This window comes from Prunus dulcis, chromosome 3 (assembly GCF_902201215.1).
Source record: "Prunus dulcis chromosome 3, ALMONDv2, whole genome shotgun sequence".
NCBI classification, from domain to species: Eukaryota; Viridiplantae; Streptophyta; class Magnoliopsida; order Rosales; family Rosaceae; genus Prunus; species Prunus dulcis.
Genome location: NC_047652.1, coordinates 15,643,203 through 15,665,232, shown reverse-complemented (window position 1 = coordinate 15,665,232; position 22,030 = coordinate 15,643,203). Strand labels below are relative to the sequence as shown.

Here is a 22,030-nt window from a genome sequence, read left to right as displayed (position 1 = left end):
AACGTGGACCCCTCTGATTTGATTCTCCACGATCAGTTATTTTATCAGAATCTTTTTTTTTTTTTGTCCTTCTGAAAATGGCCACTCCCAGGTAAAATTAGCAAATAATTATTAGTCGTTAATCTTTCCCAACACAAAATTCAATTAAAAAACAACTAATTATTTTCTGTTTTTTTTGGGTTGGAATTATTTTCTGTTTTTTTTTGGAATTATTTTCTGTTTTATAATGCACAATTAACAATATAAGATTCCTTTTATATTCAGAATACCGAGAAACCTACTATAAAGATAGCACGCCTCCCCTGTTTACGTTTCAGTATACAATTCATTTGCTGAGAGAGAGAGAGAGAGAGAGAGAGAGAGTCTTCATTTCTAGTCTTTTGCTCTGTGTGTGTTTTCTTCTCTTCAACTATGTCGCTGCTCTCAGATCTCATCAACCTTGACCTCTCAGACTCCACCGAGAAGGTGATCGCAGAGTACATATGGTCAGCCCCTTTTTCTCCTTTTCCCTCTGACTCTTCCTCTGTTTTCCATGCTTGAACATGGTATACGTATCTGTGCGTATTTGTACGTATTTTTGTATGTATGCAAATAGGTCTGCTTGTTTTGATGAATAAGGAAATAGGTTGGCTTTGGTTTTGTGTATTGTTCTTTTGATCGACCACTTGACATGAGGTCAAATGATCAAGTTGTGTTTTGTTTTATTGTCAAAATCTTTTCCCTTTCTCTGTTTTGCTGCTGAGAGATAAGTGAGAGTTATAGGATGTCGAGTTCTGCCCTATATCTGATTTCCTTCTTTCTTTTTTTTAAATTTTATTCTATTTTTCTATGGATTATTTGAAATCCATTGGGGTTGGTGTACTTTTTGTCATACGAGATTTCTTGTGTGGGAATCTTTGTATTCTTTCTGAGTTTATTTTTTTTGTTGTTAGAGCTTTTGTGAGTTTTGATCTTCTTCTTTGCCTATTCATTGTGACCAAAATAATAAGTTTTTAGAGTCCTGTTTCCTTTTTCTTTTTTCTATTTGGTTCCTGAGATTCCAAAGTCTTCTTCTTTCTCCTATTTATTTTAGAAAGATATGGCTTGTAAATTTTGTAGTTGGGTGAGCTAAGAATCCAGCTTTTGCTCTTTATATCATAGCATATAGATTCAACAGTTTTTCAGAATATTAATTCATACTTTTATATTATTATATCTTTTCCGTGGAGTGTCACGATCTTTCTTGGTTTGGTTGTTGAGCTTTGATTAATGATTGGTATTCTCTGTTTTGTTAATCCTTCTCAGCTTAATTATGCTGTTACTTGGGATTTCTTTAGCTTGAATATATTGTTCAATGTTTATTTTTCTTTTAAATTTAATTCCAATTTTTTTAACTTTTAATTACTGTAACAGGATTGGTGGATCTGGTATGGACCTCAGAAGCAAAGCAAGGGTAATTAATTTTCTTGTTTATTTTCTAGTGGTGTAATCTTGTTTGGTTAATTAATTCAAATGGTAATTTTTTTTTTGGGTGTATGAAGACTCTGCCAGGACCCGTTAGTGACCCCTCAAAGCTTCCCAAGTGGAATTATGATGGTTCCAGCACTGGCCAAGCCCCTGGAGAAGATAGTGAAGTCATCTTATAGTAAGCTCTTCTAATTTTTCTTACTGCTTGTTAGGATCTGCTTCTAATAGTTTTCTGTTTTATTTTTTAATCTGGGTTATGGGTATTTATTATATTTCTTCTTCTTTCTCATGAAATGAAACAGCCCTCAAGCCATTTTCAAGGATCCATTTAGGAGAGGCAACAATATTTTGGTGAGTTATCTTGATCTCCAATTATTTTCTTTTTGCTTTTCAATTCATTGGAGATATGGTCTGCTGTGATCTATTTATTATTTCCCTGTCTAAAATCATCTGTGTTTCTCAATGATGATCTAAATTAGGTAATATGCGATGCTTACACTCCCGCTGGAGTACCAATTCCAACAAACAAGAGGGCTGCTGCTGCAAAGATTTTCAGCCATCCTGATGTTGTTGCTGAAGTACCCTGGTATCCTTTTTCTCATGCTACTGTTTTTATTTTTTTATTTATAACTTGGTCTTCCATTACACATGGTTAGTATGCTTTTTATGTACACGTTTTTTCTGTTTATTCATGTATTTTCTGTATTTGAATTTTGTGCACTGAAATCTGGAAAACAGGTACGGCATTGAACAGGAGTACACCTTGTTGCAGAAAGATGTCAACTGGCCGCTTGGGTGGCCTGTTGGTGGTTATCCAGGACCTCAGGTAATGGATGTTGCTTTCTTTCTAAGGCTTTAGATTCATTGTTATATTTTATGCTCACGAGTTTTCCGAATACTTACATGTCATTGTCACTTGATGCTGGCACAAACTTGATAACTTTAAGAATTCCTTCGACGTACATTCTTATGTGATGTTAATTAGGCTTTCTTTTTCTTATTTTATTTTTTCACATTGTTACAAGAACACAATTTTAAAATGTCGTTTATTGCTCAACAGGGGCCATACTATTGTGCTGCTGGTGCTGACAAAGCCTTTGGGCGTGACATTGTTGACTCGCATTACAAGGCCTGCCTGTACGCAGGCATCAACATTAGTGGGATCAATGGTGAAGTCATGCCAGGCCAGGTAAAATTCACAAATTATTTATTTATATATTTCTAATCTTCCTTCTTATATTTTCTTTTTCCTTTTTTGTTTCAAATTTAAAGTATTTTCCAAATCTAATCCATCAAACTTCATATAATACAGTGGGAATTTCAAGTTGGTCCTTCTGTCGGCATATCCGCGGGAGATGAACTATGGGCTGCTCGTTACATTTTGGAGGTAACTTAAGACGCTTGATTGCATAATAAACCGATAGTATTACATAAAGCTGTTGGTCAATGAATTTTTGGTTCCTATGTTCACAGAGGATCACAGAGATTGCTGGGGTGGTGCTTTCTTTTGATCCCAAGCCAATCCAGGTGACATATTTTCCTCTATGTTAAATACAGTATCTTTTATTTCAATTTACTTGTTCCATTACATAATAAGAGGCAACTGAACTTCGCAATACTGGCACATTTTTTTGAACTTGGTTTGCGTACTGATATATATATTTTTGAATCCCTTGGTATTTCTAACACCAGGGTGATTGGAACGGAGCTGGTGCTCACACAAATTACAGGTATAATGCCAATTCTTTGTTTTCTAGGATTTGCCTGTCTTGGTCAAACTATTGTTTTCCTATAGGATGACATCTGAACTGTTGTATTTCAGTACCAAGTCCATGAGAGCTAATGGAGGCTATGAAGTCATCAAGAAAGCAATTGAAAAGCTGGGACTAAGGCACAAAGAACACATTGCTGCATATGGAGAAGGCAATGAACGCCGTTTAACAGGAAAGCACGAAACAGCTGATATCAACACTTTCAAATGGGTAAAACTAAAAACAACCTTAATTCTTTTGTGTCCTTAATTTCATAATTGTATTCTTTGTTATATAAACAGTTGCTCACTTTCATTACTGTCAAATGATGGACAGGGTGTTGCAAACCGTGGGGCCTCAATCCGTGTTGGAAGAGACACAGAGAAAGAGGGCAAAGGCTATTTCGAGGACAGGAGGCCGGCTTCGAACATGGATCCATATGTTGTCACTTCTTTGATTGCAGAAACCACCCTTCTGAGGAAGCCATAAGCTCTCTCAGCTACACACCTGTGGTTGTGACAATATCACCGTATCCTTCAATGGGGTTGGAAATGTATTCTACCAGATCCTTTTAGCAGGATCCTTCTGTGTCTTAGCTACTTACTAGAATTAGCCTTGCCCTTCAATTTTTATTGCGTTTTTTTTGTTTTCCCCTGTATTAAAGGGTGCCAAGATGAGGTCATTGCTTCATTGCCTCATGATTATGCCCATTGTCTTCAATAAGTATCTGATATGGATAACATGTTTCAAAGGGCTGGTTTTAATTGGGATTTTTGTTTTTATATAATGTAATTTTAATATAATCTCCCTCCCCATTTGGTTCTGGTCATGTTTTATTTCTCAACAGCTCTGCAACTTGCTGCATTATAACTTGAGCGATATGATACAATTGATGGCCCTTGTATTTTAGATCTGTAGTGCTATTGTCGCAAGCTATTCCTATTTTTCCACCCGTTCGGCGGCAATGTCAAAGCACCCTCTTATTCCACTTTTCCTTCTCTACTCCACTCTAGATTAGTGGCAGCACTATTGCCACGTATTTCTACTTCCGCCAACGCCATTTTAAGAAAATGATATCACTAGAAATGCTCAACGCAATTCCTCCCATAACGTTAATGTCAGTTACTTTTCAGTAGGGGTGGGTGGGCATTTAAACCAGTGAGTCGAGCCAAACTGAGTCTAAAAAAACCGTATTGACCGAATAAAACTCAACCTAGGCTAGAGCTTGAGTGGCCATTTTCAGAAAATTAAACACTGCAATATCAGTTGTATTCAAAATTTGTCCGAGAGTGGCGATTGACTGTTGCCAAATCTTAGGAGTCGGGGGTGGTGATTGCTAGGAGAGGGAAGGTTGTCAAAAGGGTTTCACCCCATTCGGAAAGACCTGAGGCCCTCATCTGCCCCCTTAATAAATTATTTAAGGTTATGGTTAGCTACTATTATTCAACACAAACATTAAAATGTCTGAAGATTACAAAGCAAAACAACCAACAAACCAAATTGTCTTAATGCTGACATGATCTTCACGTAAAATAATAATACAAAAATTAACGGAGAAAAGGAAGGGTAGGGATTTTATACCAAGTCCCCCTCATATGCTGCGCCCATAATTGTCTTTTTTTTCCTTTCTTTAATGTCCCTTCTCGTAAATAAATGAGTCATACTAGACAGATCCTATGGACTCCCTCTCTAATAGAAGTAGGGTCCATCAATGATACACAATGTGATACAACAATATGATATCTTTACTATTCTTCTAAACACATAAGTTATGAATCACCAACAAAGTTCAAGAGTGTACGTCCACATTTTAATAAACTAGTTAAAATTTTCCTCCAACTTGAGGTGTAATGATTGAGATAATTGTTTTAGGTCAATTTTTTCAATAAATATCCCTACTAAATGAGTATCGTTTAACCGCTTACCATCCTAGTCATTTGAAGTGTATTTGTTTGCAAAATTTCAATGACTAAACGATTTTCAATTTGTCTAATTTGGTTATAGATAAATAGTTTTAATAATTGAATTATATTGGATCGACCAAGAATATGATGTGTGCACTTTTTTTACAAAGCGGGCGTCCACTCTAGATCCTGCCTGGCATATCATAATCATATTTGACATTTTTTTAACTACCCCTCAAGGCATAACAATTTTTGTATATTTCTGTTGAGGCCCAAAAAATCTAAGGTTGGCCCCAAATATATTTCTAGCCCAGTATAACACCTAACTTGGGAACAAACCCGACTTAGGTATGCAAGAGTTCGTCATATGCGCTTGCACACTTGCCACGCCAAGCAAATATGTAACATGCCACACAGAAAGGTAGTAACAGGCTCGTAAAATGTACTGGTTCTATGAACCCATGCTTATTATCACGTCAAGCGCCAGTTTGGCCCGGCCATAGCCATTACAAAATAGCAAAACTAGAACACAAGCACGCCAAATAACACGCCACGCCAAGCGAAAAATCCTTATTTTTGCACCAAGCCACGCAACAAACTTAAGTGGGTCCAAGCCACACAAATGCTTGGGGCTTACTGAACGGGTTGTAGTATGGATGGTTACGAGTATTCACGAGGCTCATTGATGGTCCAAGGAGTGGAAGTTTTGGGCTGCTTGGGAGCACCAAAACTTAAGCCCATTCCTTAAGCACAAACATATGGTTAAGTATGAGAGAGAAAACCCAATAGCCCATCACCTTAAGAAAAGGCCCAAACATCTTAGAAAATATCCAATAACCATAGCCCACAACACTTGTAAATCACCTTTTGACTCGCACCCTTACCCATTATTTCCTCTGCAAGCTCTGGTGGGAAAACAAGAAAGGAAAAGCAAGAGGCGCCTCACCCAAATGGAGGAGTCCAGCCGTAGGAAAGTCTTGGAACCCCAAAAAGCTCTACTCCTATGTGCTAGGGTTGGGGAGATTTTGTCACACCCAGGATCGGCTCCGCCGTAGCACGATATTGTCCACTTTGGGCCCCCCTCTCTGCCCTCACGGTTTTGTTTCTGGGAACTCACGAGCAACTTTCCAGTGGGTCACCCATCCTGGGATTGCTCTAGCCCCCAACTCGCTTAACTTCGAAGTTTCTACGACTCCGAAGCCAGTGAGCTTCCAAAAGGCCTCGTGCTAGATGGATGCGGGTGTGCACATATAAGGCACATCACCCCCTCTCCGTTGGTTGATGTGGGATCTTACAATCCACCCCCCTTAAGGGCCCGACGTCCTCGTCGGCACACTCGCACCACACGGCAGAGTGGCTCTAATACCAAATTGTCACATCCCGGGATCGGCTCCGGCGTAGCACGATATTGTCCGCTCTGGGCCCCCCTCACTGCCTGCACGGTTTTGTTTCTGGGAGCTCACGAGCAACTTTCCAGTGGATCACCCATCCTGGGATTGCTCTAGCCCCCAACTCGCTTAACTTCGAAGTTCTTACGACTCCGAAGCCAGTGAGCTCCCAAAAGACCTCGTGCTAGATGGATGCGGGTGTGCACATATAAGGCACATCACCCCCTCTCCTTTGGTTGATGTGGGATCTTACAGATTTCACCAAAGATGATTGAATGGAAGAAAGTGAGGAAAAATGGACAAGAAGACTTGATAAAATTAAGGGCTTCTAGTGCCTATAAAAGGAGGCACCTTCTACCCAGCAAAACAGGAGATCCAGAGCGAGTAACATCCTTACTCATTGCTGGAAGCTTCAATTTCAAGTTGTGTTCTTCCATCTTCTTCCTCTCTTTCCCATAAACACATCCAGAGAGAGCAAGCATCACCTTTCACCTTTGGAACCCTTCGATTTCAAGCTCTATTCTTCCATTTTCCCCCCTTTTTCTCTTCTGACAAGCCACCCAAGAGTCTGACGAAGCTTTTGTCAAGCTGCTGGAAATCTGCTAAAGCCACCCATTCTTCCACATTCATCCTTCCCTCCATTCCCTCAACAAATCCTCACAAATCTCCCTCTCCCTTTACTTTGAACCTCTGTTTCTTATAGAAAATCCAAGCCTTCTCTCTCTCTCATGCTAAACTCATGAATGCTCAGCTCTCATGCCACAAGTCTCTCAAGCCAAGCCTAAATATTTATCTGTAAGCAACTGTTGGTTTTGTTGGTGAAGGAAGCTAAAGTGTTTCTTAAGGCTCCATGAACCTTTCAAGGCACTCTTGAGGCTTGATTCTTGAACTCAGACACAAGGGCAAGTCCACTTATTTGCTCTTTACAACAGCCCAAGCCCATTCATCTGTAGTTGCTGGAACAAAAAAAGCTCCTACAATTTCTTCATGCCTCCTCAATGACTTGTAGCTAGCTATATACATAATTATTCTCTTATTTGAATGTTTATATATACGAAAGTGAGCCTTATAAGGATGTCCCTCAAATTAGAGATATATATATATATCTTTAATTTAGGGATCCTCAAATAAAAAATTGCAGCGATCATAAACACTTTGGAAACCTCATCTACTAGAGACAAATACTTCAAAAAATTGGATATCGGTTGCGTTTGTATTATATATGTTGAAACTTGACAACTAGTAAAACTAAGTGAAGCATTCAAGGACAGTTGAGCTAACTGTAGACAAAGTATTACACAGCCAACGACCAAAGCAAAGAAAAAACTTAATGTTCCAATTGATCACAAGGCCTGCGTGGCCCGCGGCCGACAGTTGGCCACCTTAACCACCGGTACTATACACCCTTTTCCCCCGGCCGGCGACGACTAACCACGAAAGCTTTTGTGTTTAGAACATCATCACTTCTGCCACATATTGCTGCATGCCTATGCCAAAACCCTGTAAAGTTCTTGTTCTTGTTCTTCCTCCCATTTGTTTTACCATCCATTAGTGACTCACTTCTTCCTTGTCGACGATTATCTTCAACAAGATTAGGAGCTTGTAATTTGAGTGGTAGCGAACATTTATCTCCGCACTCAAGGTCAGAGTTTGAGCCTCTGCCTCCCGGTTTGGCCTTGTTTCTACCAAGAACATCTCCAGCTAGGAACCCCTTAGACAGTTTGCCTTCACCATTAGACTCTATAAGTTGATCCAATTTCCGGGAAATACTCTCAATTTCATATGTATCAAGAAGCGAATGATCAGAGATACTCTCAACAACACTTGGTGATTTCAACCCTTCAAATTCCATGCCTTGTTTATTAATATTAGAAATCAACATAGCTTCTAGCTTGTACCTGGATGGTTTGTAAGGAGCATGACAAGTCCTTCTGACATCAAATTCCGGCATAACTGGTTTGCCGTCGGTCCCGGATCCATGTTGAAACCATGCCCATGCAGCTGCCTTTACTAATGCCAATTTATCATTGCAGCTTCTCCTACTCTTTCTTCTCTCCATGATGAATGTTTAGAGTTTACGACTTTATAATAGGGGATAAGGGGTGCAACTTAATTGCATGGAAAATGAATGGACACATAGGGGGGTTTTAGAAATATGTGGGAAAAGAAAGTTCCACGCTACAACGATAGCAATTTTGGTTTTTGTTTTAATCTTTTGTATAGTTGTCTTTATCATTTTTCCAAAGTAAGGGGTACGAAATCTCATGCGACTGTTTGCATCTTTGGGTGCAGTTTGGTCCTGCAGCTAGCATTGTCAGAATTGAATACGATCATTCAATGGAAATGGGCATTGGGGTCCCTAGAAGTCTAGAAAGCTTTATGGTGGGTGGAAAGTTGGGGTCCAAAATAACTTCCAAGGGTGTTTGTAACTTTGTGTATGTCTCTTTTCTTACAAGACAATTACTTTTGCATCTGTTTCCTTCTCATTTGTGCTGAGGTAAGAAATAGACACGCACAATGATTTAGACCGTGACATGAAAGTTTTGCTACATATATCCAACAAACTAGGTGCAATTACGGCACGCCATTGCTTGGCATTGGATAATAATTAATCTTCTCCGTTACGATATGCTCGTGATTACCATTCAATTGCCATGGTTGAAGCTGCAGCAACGTGTAGTATTGTGCACGAAGTTTCCAATGTCTCCTTTTTTTTTTTTGGCTACAAAAAATAAACCTAGAGATTACAACACTAATAATTCTTATTAGTGTGATAGTCACACCTTTCCATGGTTTCATAATTCACTTATATTATGATATGTGTATTACTAATACTATACTATGTATGCCAATAAATCGACTCTTTTTTTTTTTTTTCTTTTTTTGAGGACCTTTCCTATTGAGAGGGACGATATCATACTAAACTCACACACACTACACGGATGCTAGGACTCTCTTTAAATATGCTTTTGTTCAACGTCCTCTAAATGACCAATTAAACATTTGATATCCTAAACAATAATAGAATGAAAGAAAAAAAAAAACACGCACATATATATATATATTCTATTAAGGGATCCCTCAAATCTTAGTTAAGGGACACTCTTGTAGGGCCCATTCCGTATTGTATTTTACTATTCCAAACTGTCTATTTTTTAGATAATCATTAGATAATCATTCATAGATTTCTACAAAAAAATCACTTGAATATGATATCATTTGACCACTCAATTGAGTTATTAAAATTTTAATACTTTCTTGAAGCATCGTGTTCATTGATTTTTTAGGACATAATTGGATGTCGAAACAGTTTCCGATTTGTCTAATTTTTTGCAAGGATGATTATGAATGTAGACTTAAAAATTATATGGTTTGGATCGTTGAAAAAAAATCGTAGGGAACCCCAAAGGGTGTCCCTCAAATAAAATTATTTGAAGGATCCCTATATATTTATAGTCCCCTTCTATTGAAGGATCCTTAAAATAATTTTATTTGAGGGACACTTTTTAGGGTCCCTTACGATTTTTTTTTTTTTCAACAATCCAAACCATCTATTAGTACTTGGTTTGCACCAATGAGATGCTAGGTGGATTGACCCAGACCTTGATGTGCTTCCAAGTGATTCTGAGTTTAAGCACCATGTGTGTGTGAGTTTACCTACTCTCCATCATAACTTGGGTAAAAACAAACAAACAAACAAACACTTGGTTTGCCTAAAATGCAAAAGTTGAAGCAACAAACACAGGCCAAATGATTCCGAAGTCCCACCAAATTCCAAAACTTGGGAGTACATATTATTAAAGAGTGAATTGTGCTAAGTTAGAAAATAGGACAAACAGAAACATTCCGAATTGAAAAGCAGTTGGTTTAACAAAAAAACAAAATGGAGCAAAACACCAACAAAGTGGTTCCAAAGTCCCATCAACGCTAGAAAACCGCCACCTGTCACGCATAAGGCTTCGTAGCACCTGTGATGAGGACAAATCAAGCTGAAAAGTGCCATGAGAAAAACTTGTATGTCACGAAAATATACGTGTTATGAGACGTGATTGGTTTAAGAAGAGTTTAATCCTTGTGGATTCAAAATATCGCTACATCTTTAACATATCTTCCTAACATTAATTTTGAATAACCCTAAAGTTTAGTATTAATCACCCGGTCGAGTTGTAAGTACATGAACATTAAACATAACTTCCAAAAAATTTCGAATTTGAGCAAAAGTAGGTGCAATGGTAATGGTATATAGGTTTTGCATCAGAATTAGTATTGCTGAAAATAAATTAGAAATAAATCAAACTTAAACCAAAAGTAAAGCCAATACTAAAATACACGGAAACTGGAATTTATACCAACACTGATTGAGAGATATAGCTGGTGCTAATTGGCTTAACTACAAAGGGGATTTTCTTCATTCACGTGGGGCTGTAACCGCTGCTGCGACAAGAATCGGCAGCCCGGCGGCTGCTTAAATTTTACGATTCCTAGAAGGAGAAAGTTGAAGTTCCAGACGCTTGATTTCATCTCTCAAATCTTGCAAATTGACTCTGGTAGATCGCTGTGATGTTTGGGTGGTGCTATTACCATTTAAGCTCAAAAGATGCTTCAAACATTTAAGATACTCTGCCTTTACTTCAGGAAACTCCGCAATTGACATCTCAGTTACAAACTACAAATAGATAAACAAATAAATAACAAAGCAAACACAATTGTAAGGCATATCAAACTTTGAAAAATTTAAGGCTAAGATGTTTATGGTGAAACGATGTCACAATAGTCTTGCAATAAAAATGTGAAGAAATAGGGCACAATTTTAAAAGGCAAACTACACGAAGTGTACCACTGACTTCCCACAGTATTTTCCATTAGTTAGTACCCTATTACTTTACACTTTCTTGCGTTACTAACATGGTTTGTTTGAACCTGCTTCTGAAATAGCTAAAAGCGCTTCTAATAGTGTTTGACATAAAATTAAAAATGTTTATGGGCCATAAAAATGCTTTCTGGAGAATCAAGTGCTTCTTTTGGATTTTTAATAAAATTTCAATGTGCTTCTAATAACAAGGCTTCTTGCAAAAGCGCCTATGAGCAGTTATAATACCAATATTGTTTCAGAGCTGGAAAAAAGAACATCAAATACTCTCGGAAAAGGGTACCTCTTTGTAAGTAGAAATGCATCTTAATAGTGCACTCTCAGCTTCGGAGTTAGGTAAACACTCATCCTGCTAAGTTATGCAATCAAAGTAATAGGTCAGCAAATTTGAATTAGCAGAATATAAGATGAAAAGTGCGTGCAAATCACAGTTTTTCTTCACTGTACTAATGAGCTGTAGGAAATAAGTATTAGGGTCATTATTAAATCTTTAGATGATTAATACTGTATGCGAAAGCTAATGCCTAACAGAAACAGAAACTGTAATCTGAAGAGGTTATTTGAGGTCATTATAAATTGGCTGCTCAGGCCTCAACGAGTACTCAAAAAGAAGTTACATGAAAGCATCCAATTTGAATCTTGATGGAAAATGTAATTTGAAAATGTATTTATAAATCAGCTGCTTATGGTTGGGGCCATTACTTTAAATCAGCTGCTTATGGTTAATGGCCAATTACTTTCTACAACTCATTTGTACCATAACCAGCCAATTTATGACCATATCATCTTCAAATTTGTGATGAGCACACACTAGTTCTTCATGACCATTAGAGTTTTGGATACTAACCTTTGACTCCTGTAACTCTTGCTTAGTGATCGCTAAAAGGCCAAGAGCATCAAACGCTTGCAACTGTAAGTAAATATATCCATGAAACCCAAAGTGGAAAATGTCTATAACAAAATATGTGCTAACATTAACATAATAACAAAATATAACTGCACTCTTATACATAAAATCCACTCAGAAGCACCTAACATTAACACAATAACCAAATATAAGCATATGGTAGTGAAATCATTTTTCGTAACGAACACTTATTATCCATGTTGCTGATGTGCAATGAACAAAGTCTCCTTAAGCACAGCTAAAGAGTACTCTTTAATTGAATTATAACACTTTTTTATTGGTCGGAGAATTATAACACTTTGTGTTTTTCTTTAAATTTGAAGTAGAGAATTATGCCCGGCTGACAATAAGTAATTTGTTTTTTCAGCTTTTAATTTTTTTAAAATTTTTAGAACTTAAGCAAAAAGTATGTTTGATAGCTTTTTATTTAAAGAGTATGTAATGCAGTTGGGGTAATATCTGAAAAACACTTTTTATTATCCGTTTCTTGCTTTATTTAATAACTCCTCTCACCTCACTTGGACTCTACCTAATTTCTGATCCTCCTACTTTATTATTGGTATAGTAATTATTTTATAATCTAACCCTCTCCAATGATAAAGTGTAGAAAGGACAATATCTAAATTTCCTACTGTATTATTTCTTGAATACTTCTTTTCTAGGAAATTACAATATGATCATACTTCATGAATTCCAATCATCATTTTAGTTTAGATTCTCAAATCTGGTAATACCAGCAGTGAATAATGTAAAAGAAATAAGAGATACAAATTACAAATTTATACAAGCAATGCATTTGACTTAATTTAACAGAACAGAACCAGAGATATGCATTCAGAAATCCATGCATAAAATTACGAAAAACACGTGTGTGAAGAGAGAGAGAGAGAGAGAGAGAGAGGGTAAATTATACTGAAAAATCCACATTCAATGAGGAATACATTGTTTGCGATGAAGAAAACTGACCAGTATGACCAATGCCACACGAAAATTCTTTCCAATGTCACCTGATGCTCCATAACTATGTATCTTTCTATTTTGCCTCATTGATTTATCTAAAGAAGACCGTGCTATCCTATTACATAAAATAAAGCTGTAAGCATTTACACAGATGAATTCTTATAAAATGGGAATAACAAAGTTTAGTCTAGTGATATTTTCAATATTTTGAAAACACTTCATGCATAGAAACATATAATAACTACTTTGTGATACAATATTGACTGAATGAAAGAGTGAAACATACAAAGTATAAAGTACATAAGTTATAATATACTCTACATGCCAAGTACCAATTAACGTCTTCATACATCTCACAAGCTAACATTCTCTCCTCAGCCAAAGGCAAAACTAAATAGGTATTAATAATATCCTATTAAAATTGACCTCTTCATGAGCCTATTAACGGCCTAATGCTACAGAACCTAGTAAGATATGATGACTAAACAGTTCAATTTGAGTCCCACTCACACATGTTATTTATTCTTCGATAAACTCGCAGTTTCATATGAGGTGGGAATGTTTGCATGCATTAAACAGAAATTCAAATCTGAAACCAGTACGTAAATTGGAAATATCATCACTGCAAAAAAGTATTAGATTCTCTCTAGTATAACAAAGAGCTGATTCGCAAGTCGCATAGAAATTCAGGATAAAACAAAAATGAACAATTTAGTGTAATCAGAGATTCTAGTGAAAGAAAAAAAATGATAGGTTTTGTTTTGAAGGGTAAATTACAGAGGACTCCAATTATATTGATTAGCACATGATTTTCGATTCCATTTGAATGGTTACAAACTCTTTTCCTTAAAATTTATGAGAAAATACAACAAACCTTATGGACTCGTTTAAAATATCTCTGGCCTTCTCAAGCTCACAAATTGCTTTAGAAGTGTCCACCTTCTTTAGTTGGTTGGAATTGAGCATTGCCACTCTAGCAATGTGAAGCATGTTCGCACCAATCTGTCCATTGACACAGAAAATCAGGCCTGTTGCAAAGTGTATGCTATATTTTCCTTTAATGGAATTATGGGTAAAAAGAACCCAAAAATTTTGACAGAATGACAGCTCACATTTCAATAAACACAGAAATTTAATCAAATCCACTAAAGGTTATCCCAAGAAACTGGTCAACTATATGAGTCATTCTCATTTATGCTACCGCTTGCAACAACGTTCTGCATTGTCTGTCATTGCAACCCTCTTCCTTCTATCCAAACATGACACAAACTTGTGTAAATACATAAACATGTAGAGGTTTAAATACGTAAATTTGCTATATACCCAAGGCCCCAAGTATTAAAAATCTTTTTCATTACTTTTTCAACTGAAAAGTCAGTCTAACATGAAACTTAAACTATTATTATAGGGCATAATAAGAAATCTTGAGGTATGGATGCAGTTAATTGTTGCAAAAGAGAAGCCAGGTCAAAATATCTTGTATCGTACAGAGTCATGATTTACGCCCAAAAAAAAAATTTATTTGTCATAATACAAAATAAAAATGTTTCTACGTATTCATAATGAAATAAGACGAAGTATAATGAATTCTCCTAAGAATCCTAAGCAATCAAAATATATCTGTCACAGCATAGGGGATATTTTTATGAGCTGAATGCAAAAGCAATTAACCTGAATATGATCTTCAGGAAGTAAGGTTTTCCGAGCATCAAGACACCTGCAAGGAAATTAGTCAACAAAATTCTCAAACAAGCAATGGAATATCACTTCTTTCTGATCTTCAATTACAATGCTCTTTACCTTTCAAGAAGCTCTTCAGCTTCTTTTAAGCTCCCAGCCGATTGTAGGATCAACGCGAGCCCTTCAGCTGTTATTACTGTGTCCAATGAATTCCATCCCTACCTTGCAAACAGAGTAAACAACTTTAGCAAATAAATTTCTTTCCTCCACATAGCCAAACATGACGCACAACCCAAATTTATAACTTCCTGTAAGGCACTTATTCCTCACCAGCAGATGTGAACATCAACGACCTCACCTTGAAACACCAACTAAAAATACCGACAAAAAAAGAAAATAGAAGAAGACAGACAGTGAAGCTATAAGATAAGGAAAAACATGACTCATGAAAGTGCTAAAATATTCAACACATGCTTCCCATACACTGATGACTGACGAGAGCTTAGGATTTTCAAACAGCCTAAAGCCTCATGCTGTAAGACATTTAACAATTCTAGGACGTCGTCACCAAAGTCAACTCCCATTTTAACAAATGTAATCAGATAAGTGGCCAATTTCTACCATTAGCATATTCAGTCATCTTGTTCGGTTTTTATTTATTTTTTGGCCTCATTCATCATCAAAAAGGGGGGCCTACATATGCCATGTAGGCAAAATTCATCAAATTTAACAGTCGGTAGGCTGAACTTGTATCACAACACAAACTTGAGGGTTTACATTGCAATGTTTTGATACTTGGGTAAAAAATGAAATGATCCCCATAGTTCAGGGGTGTGAAGTGTAATTTACTCAAAAAGATGTGCATACATCTCGCTGTCTAAATGCATATATTTAAGCATGCACCAAATGGTATGTAAGAATCTGTTTGGAATAAACCAACTTTTGCATAAATACAATGAAAAAGATAAAGATAAAAATCAAATATCAAACCTTTGTCAATTCCATTATATGCAGAATCTTTCTTTGTACCTTCTCAGCCTCCTCAAGACGGTTGGATTTCATATATATCTAGAGAGAGAGAGAGAGAGAGAGAGAGAGAGAGAGAGAAGCAAGAACTTAATTTCACTTAATTGCAAGATGAAGAAGTCCAATACAAACCTATACAAAGGTACAAATATTAAAATCTGAGTCCTATGAAGACAAATCCGCAAAAGGTACATCAAAATATGTTGTAAGGTTTTTTGTAAAATAATTTTTTTGATGAAGATTTTGTAAAATAATTTATAATAAAGCACAATCAAGCTTTCTTTTTCTTCTAAGCACACTTATATAAGGCTTCAAGATTCTATGAAGTGTCATATAATGATATAATAAAGGACCAAATCATTATATGATTTTTAGGACAGTTGTTAGAAAAATGCTAAATATTCCATCAAAATCCGGTATCATAAACGAGCAGGGCGTTTCACGAGAAAGAGAGAACTTAATCTTGGAAGCCTAAGACCAAAGCATTGAGTTTGAAACATAGAAAAGAGATATTTATCAAGGTAATGTTCTCTACAGCAGAAGGCACCCTCATTTGCAAATGATTTCAAGCCTTTAAAAATTGAATCTTTTACATAGGGAAACAAGTTCAGTTATATCCAAGAATTTCCAAAATGGCGATGGACTAACTTGTTATAAAACTAATTTAGTTCAACCCTCTAAGAAACAGGACTTCCTCTCACAATTCAAGCTTTCACGTGACATATACACCCAATCCTCATATATAATTACATTTGAAACAAGAGTGAAACTGGCAACCTGGAAGAAAACACAACCTGAGCAAGATATCGCATTCTCTTGACACACATTATTGACTCCCCTTGGCCACCATCCTATATAGTCAAACAACAATTGGGAGTAAGAATATTAAAGCTCAAACAGTGAACAAAGTACTCTAGTGGTTCTTAACCTCGAGTATTCTAATAGAATCCTGAATAAGGGCCTCCGAATCCTTTCCTTTTCCTTGGAGTTGTAGCACCTGCAGTCAAAACTACACCTAATTACATAGGTTACCGAGATATGTAAGAAACTAAAGTTTGGATACACTTCACATTATCTCATCGAATCCCTCACAAGTGCAACAATTAAACATCTAAACTTCATATCTGATATATCTTTTATAAATTTACGACATGTAAAATGAAACAAATGTGTGCTGCAGACATATATGACCTTAAAAGTTAAACCATAACATAGTCAGATCTGGTCGGTTGTCTGACACGCTCTATACTTCTCTTTCTTCCATCCCTTTTTTGTCTCTTAACTATTCTTCTCTTTTCTCTCTTCTCTATTAAAATCTATGTCTACATCAAGAGAATATCTTCGAAGCACAATAAACTTAACACAGAATGTAGTACAAACAGTATTATCATGCAAGGATTCAAAAAACTACCGTTCCAAGATGATACATAGTATCTGCATAATCTGTATGATTAAGACCCAGAACACGGGCCTTGATCTGAAAAAGGTGATTACAACAATGAGTTAGCAGCATAAACACTCACACTACTACATGTATGTAAAAACAGCCCAGGCTAATACCTTCAAAGCACGCTGTCCAAATGTATCATCAATCGGGCAGAAATGTGAAAACCAGCAAAAGATCAGCAGTTATAAATAGGAAAAATTTATCAAATCAATGCAAACATTATCCATGCCTTGCTTAAGATATGATACTGATGGTATGTTGGGAGGAGATGCAGGAGGCAAATCAAATAACTCGAACTTTTATTACACAGAAATATAATCAAATGCATATATACTAGGTGCACCAAAAAAAAACATACCAGTCAGAATAATTCTGGATAAACCTGCCAAAACATACAAAAATCTCCATATCCCTAGATCACGAGCATGACCCTCAAAGCAATCACATACTACATTAACAAAACATAAAAGGATAGAAAAGACCACATAGACACCGTTGATGAACCAATAGTCATAACAACAAAACATGTACTGGAGATAAAAGATTTTAAAGTTATTACCTCATAGCTAACGCGAGCTTCTTCCAGCTTCCGTTGCACAATATAGAACTGCCCCAGGTTGTGAAAGGCAGACCCAACTCTGTGGACAAGTGATCTTGCATGAGTGATTAGTGACTCATCATAGAGAACATAATTGTTTAGGTCATGTTGGTAACATTTTTGTTTTTGGAATGTGATTTTTATTTTTAATTAAAGATAGAGACGGAAAAATGAGAGGATGGTGATAAAAGAGAAGATAAAAGTGAAAGAGGGGAGAAAATGTGTCTGGAATGATTCCTAAGATAAAAATTAAAAAACAATATCAAACAGTTTCCTTTTTTAGTTTTAGTTTCATGTTAACCCTCTCAGATCGTTCCCTCGTTTATAACACCAGAAGACTCTGTTTTTCAAAGTTTACTGTCATTGTTAATTTTGTCAGACTTGCATGATTAAGGAGAAATATTAAAGGAATAGAAAACAAACTTTATGTTATGCACCATAGCACAAAATATACTTATTTCGGTTCCTTCCATCAAAATATATGCAGTACAGCACCCATACAATGGCACATAAGTTGCTCCTTTTTTTTTTCCCCCCTTTTAGATAAGTAATAAATTTGTTAATATTGAATCAAGGCTTCTCTATTGAAGGGATAATATACAAGAGAACCCAGAAAACTCTAGACTAAAATCTAAAATAAAGAAAGTCCTCAAAGATGAAGACAACACTTCATCAAGAACAGCCAATGATAGAAAAAGTTGCAAATCTGAACGTCATCTGTCACCCTGAGCTTTCCTTATCACTTTTCTATAGGAAGCTTTCCTTATCTTTGAAAATCATGGCATCTCGTTTGTTCCAAATACAACACGGGCATAAGGGAAGTGGTTTTGCAATTTCCCTATACCAGTGCTTGCTAAAGCAACCACTCCAGAACCAAACTTTGAGACTGCTTTACGCAAAAACCAATTGATCCCAATGAATGAAATATAAACATAGATCCCTCGCAACTAAACAGTGGAGCAATAGATGTTCCATTGGTTTCTCACTTCACTTACACATACAGCACCAAACTGCAATGGCAAACCTCATTTCCAACTCATAGCACCGAATATTCCACCAAAGGAAACATAATTGCTAATGAAAAGTACAAACTCTTCCTTATTCCAGTAAGATAGTGATTCCCCAAAGATCACAAAGCACTTAACATACTTCTAGCACCAAAGAAGACATAAGTAGGTCTCTAGAAAGCTATTAGAAAAAAGTCTAAGACTAAGCTCATATAAATACCCATAAAATAAACAGACCAAGAATTATAATCTTACACAGTTTTCTATAAGCTTTCCCACTGTTCTTAAGTTTTTTAACTCCTAAACCATTGACTTTCAAACCACATAAGAAGCTGGACAATGAAAATCAAAGCTGCAATGCTGATTGGACACCACCAGACTGATTAAAACTTGAAGAAAAGACTGAGACCACTAGTGTCCAATCATTGGTCGATTTTCTTCGAAGAAAGAATTTCTCATTCTATATCTCAACTGTTCCTACATACGTCCCTGAAATCAATGACCCCCTATCATCATAACAACTTTGAATTCTCTTGTATGTTCAAAGGTAGTATAGAAATAATGAATGTGTACTAATGCTGTGGAAGCACAAACTGTATTACTAATTTAAGAGAGACATGTAGAGTATTGACTAAGTTATGTTTATGTTCAACCTAATGCCTTGAATTTGTTCTAAAAAATCCTGTAACAAATACTGCTTTTGATGATATGTTCTCACTCCTACATGAAGCTCTATACGATGCACTGAGAACTACAACCTAATGAACTTTCATTTCAGACCCTCTCCTTGCCCTACATGTATTTTTACATATGCTTCATTTATAGGTTAGATACAATCAATATTGATTTCTAGGTTAGATACAATCAATATTGATATTTCAATTCCTGTTCATATCAAACTAATTGCAAAACAGAAAAAAAAAAACCTATACCAACAAATTAATTAAACGCAGCCAACATATGCTATGAAGCTAGAGAAATGCAACTTAGTGTGCTTTCAAATGTTACACACAAGAAATGGTAAACCGGAATTTTATCTTTATCATTAAATAATGTGTAAGCATTCTCTGCTATAGTCTGCAGAATATCCATAGTATACCGTATATCTTCAGGACCAAATGATTCCTCCAGTATGCTGATGGCGTCCAAGTACAATGGCTCTGCTTTATTATATGCCTTATTCACTCTATAGAGCTCTGCCTGAAACAATAACAACAGAAAAATATAACTTGTCATTACATACAAGGGTCCCAAGAAAAAGAAGAAAAAAAAAGCGCGTATACAATACTTACAATTCCTTTGATGATAGAAATGACAACCAGAACCTAAATCTTGTTGTCAATAAACAATCAAGCTTCTGGATCAATTAATTCCTAGTATTTACAGTTTCGTCATATTCTTCCTTTTTTGGTCATCTACAATTCTCACATGAACTTAAGGAGGACTACCATAATGAAAAATTGATCATAAAGGCAGTAATAAGGCGCGTACTAGGTTGTTGCATGCAGATGCAACATGCGGATCCCTCTCCCCAAAGCCTTCTTTAGCTTCTTGTAAAGCTAAGAGGAAAAGCTTTTCAGCTTCCTCCAATTTTCCCTAGCAGTTGGAACCAAATAAACCAAAGATTTTGGTAAGATAAAAACACTATCAAATAAACAAAATAAGTAAGCCAACGAAGGAATGTAGGCATAGAATCCTTTCCTGAAGGAATAAATCCCTCCCTTTATCAGTAAAAACTCTCCACTTAGAAGTATGTATATTTGATATGACAGAGCCGTCCTCAATCTTGCGTAATCCCATGGCTTCTGCCCCTTCGGTGTCATTTTCAGGACTTGATTCAATTGATGCATCTTTTGCTAAGACAGTGTTGGAATGTATCGCAAAAATAATTGCTGCAAAGATAATAGAATAGCTATTGATAACATACGTTATATGGTTATGTCTTTCTAAACAAACCCCAAGTTATACTGAGGTACTTCACCACATGGCCTTAGATTTCTTGCAAAAATTATCTGACTAATTGTGTATATAAAGTAGCTAAGAGTACAAACATTTCGCATGTCCTGCAACATAAAATACTTTATTTTAAGCGCTTAAAAAATCAGGTTTCCCAACATAATTCAACAATATTACATTCACATAAAACAGCTAATACCCCAGGATAATAAAATAATTCAGAAACAACTCAACTCAATAAAAACCAAAATGCTTATTAGTTGGGGTCATCTACATGATCTTACCTTTACCTAAAACCTAAGGCAGATGAATTTTGGAATATGGATTAGATAAATAAGTATTTCATTAATCAGATTATGGGTAGACTAAGCTAGATAAAGCATAAAAAAAAAGGGGGACATGATAATCTGATATAATAAGTCCTCCAGAAAAGAGAAGTAGAAACTCTTTTTCAATAAAAATTCCATCGTTTAAATTGGCTCATAAAAGAGGGTTCTTCTAACCGGATTTTTCAAAATACCCATATGCTAATTATCAGCATATAATGATTAAGCATGCATATACACTCATTCCAACTCTAAAATCATAACATATCTCATTTATCATTTATTATATTCCAAGAGTAAATGGGTTGTAAGAGATGTCACATACCTGCATTTCCAGATAGAAAAAGCCATACACGAGGGTCCCTGTGACTATAATTCATCCTCCAACTAAAATCTTTAGGACCATGATATTGATAAGAAAATTTGGTACGGCCTGCAACAAGAACAGCAACAATACACCTTCCTTAATTACAAATTGATTGTATTCGCTGACGTCAACTTGCTTTGGTGATTAAAATCATAAGATTCATAAGATGAAAAGTTGCGTACTGGAGAGTGGAATGGTAGTTGTTCCGGAAGTTGAAGAGACAGTTTGAGAGGGTAAACGGAAACGCCTCTTGATCAGGTTAGCTGCTGCTTGTCGCAGAAACATCTTCGTCTCACTTATTTTACAGAGCGAGAGAGAGACAGAGAGACAGAGAGAGAGGTTTAAATTAAACCAACGTGGCTTTCACCTTTGTGGGTTTTAGTTCTCTCGCTCTTAA

The 22,030-nt window shown here is 36.2% G+C and overlaps 3 protein-coding genes across 6 annotated transcripts; 1 reads left to right on the top strand and 2 right to left on the bottom strand.

The window, feature by feature from the left end:
* Positions 1-299: 299 nt before the first annotated feature.
* LOC117621563 (glutamine synthetase cytosolic isozyme) lies at positions 300-4,026 on the top strand. The gene is made up of 12 exons (XM_034352117.1): positions 300-485; positions 1,393-1,432; positions 1,521-1,624; positions 1,749-1,797; positions 1,926-2,032; positions 2,185-2,272; positions 2,507-2,635; positions 2,759-2,833; positions 2,920-2,973; positions 3,139-3,176; positions 3,269-3,428; positions 3,534-4,026. The coding sequence occupies exons 1-12, from the start codon at positions 412-414 to the stop codon at positions 3,684-3,686; spliced, it is 1,071 nt and encodes a 356-aa protein (XP_034208008.1). The 5' UTR covers positions 300-411; the 3' UTR covers positions 3,687-4,026.
* Positions 4,027-7,674: 3,648 nt separating this feature from the next.
* Positions 7,675-8,548, bottom strand: LOC117621852. Its single transcript, XM_034352397.1, has one exon. It carries the CDS (start codon positions 8,546-8,548, stop codon positions 7,886-7,888), a length of 663 nt encoding a protein of 220 aa, XP_034208288.1. The 3' UTR covers positions 7,675-7,885.
* A 1,668-nt stretch (positions 8,549-10,216) lies between these two features.
* Positions 10,217-22,030, bottom strand: LOC117622658 (kinesin light chain 3). Of its 4 annotated transcripts, XR_004585014.1 has the most exons (19): positions 21,816-22,030; positions 21,592-21,699; positions 20,686-20,876; positions 20,476-20,580; positions 20,084-20,184; positions 17,939-18,017; positions 17,493-17,504; positions 17,344-17,409; positions 16,861-16,929; positions 16,727-16,783; positions 15,897-15,974; positions 15,027-15,124; positions 14,898-14,943; positions 14,101-14,228; positions 13,233-13,341; positions 12,207-12,269; positions 11,643-11,711; positions 10,839-11,155; positions 10,217-10,457 (listed from the first exon to the last, which is right to left on the bottom strand). XR_004585014.1 is itself a non-coding variant. In XM_034353411.1 (18 exons), exons 1-18 carry the CDS (start codon positions 21,916-21,918, stop codon positions 10,955-10,957), a joined length of 1,683 nt encoding a protein of 560 aa, XP_034209302.1. In that variant the 5' UTR covers positions 21,919-22,030; the 3' UTR covers positions 10,699-10,954. The 4 variants fall into 4 exon arrangements, 3 of the variants coding, with proteins under 3 accessions (XP_034209302.1, XP_034209303.1, XP_034209304.1); XM_034353411.1 differs by lacking the exon at positions 10,217-10,457 and having other exon boundaries at positions 10,699-11,155; XM_034353412.1 differs by lacking the exon at positions 10,217-10,457 and having other exon boundaries at positions 10,699-11,155; positions 11,643-11,708.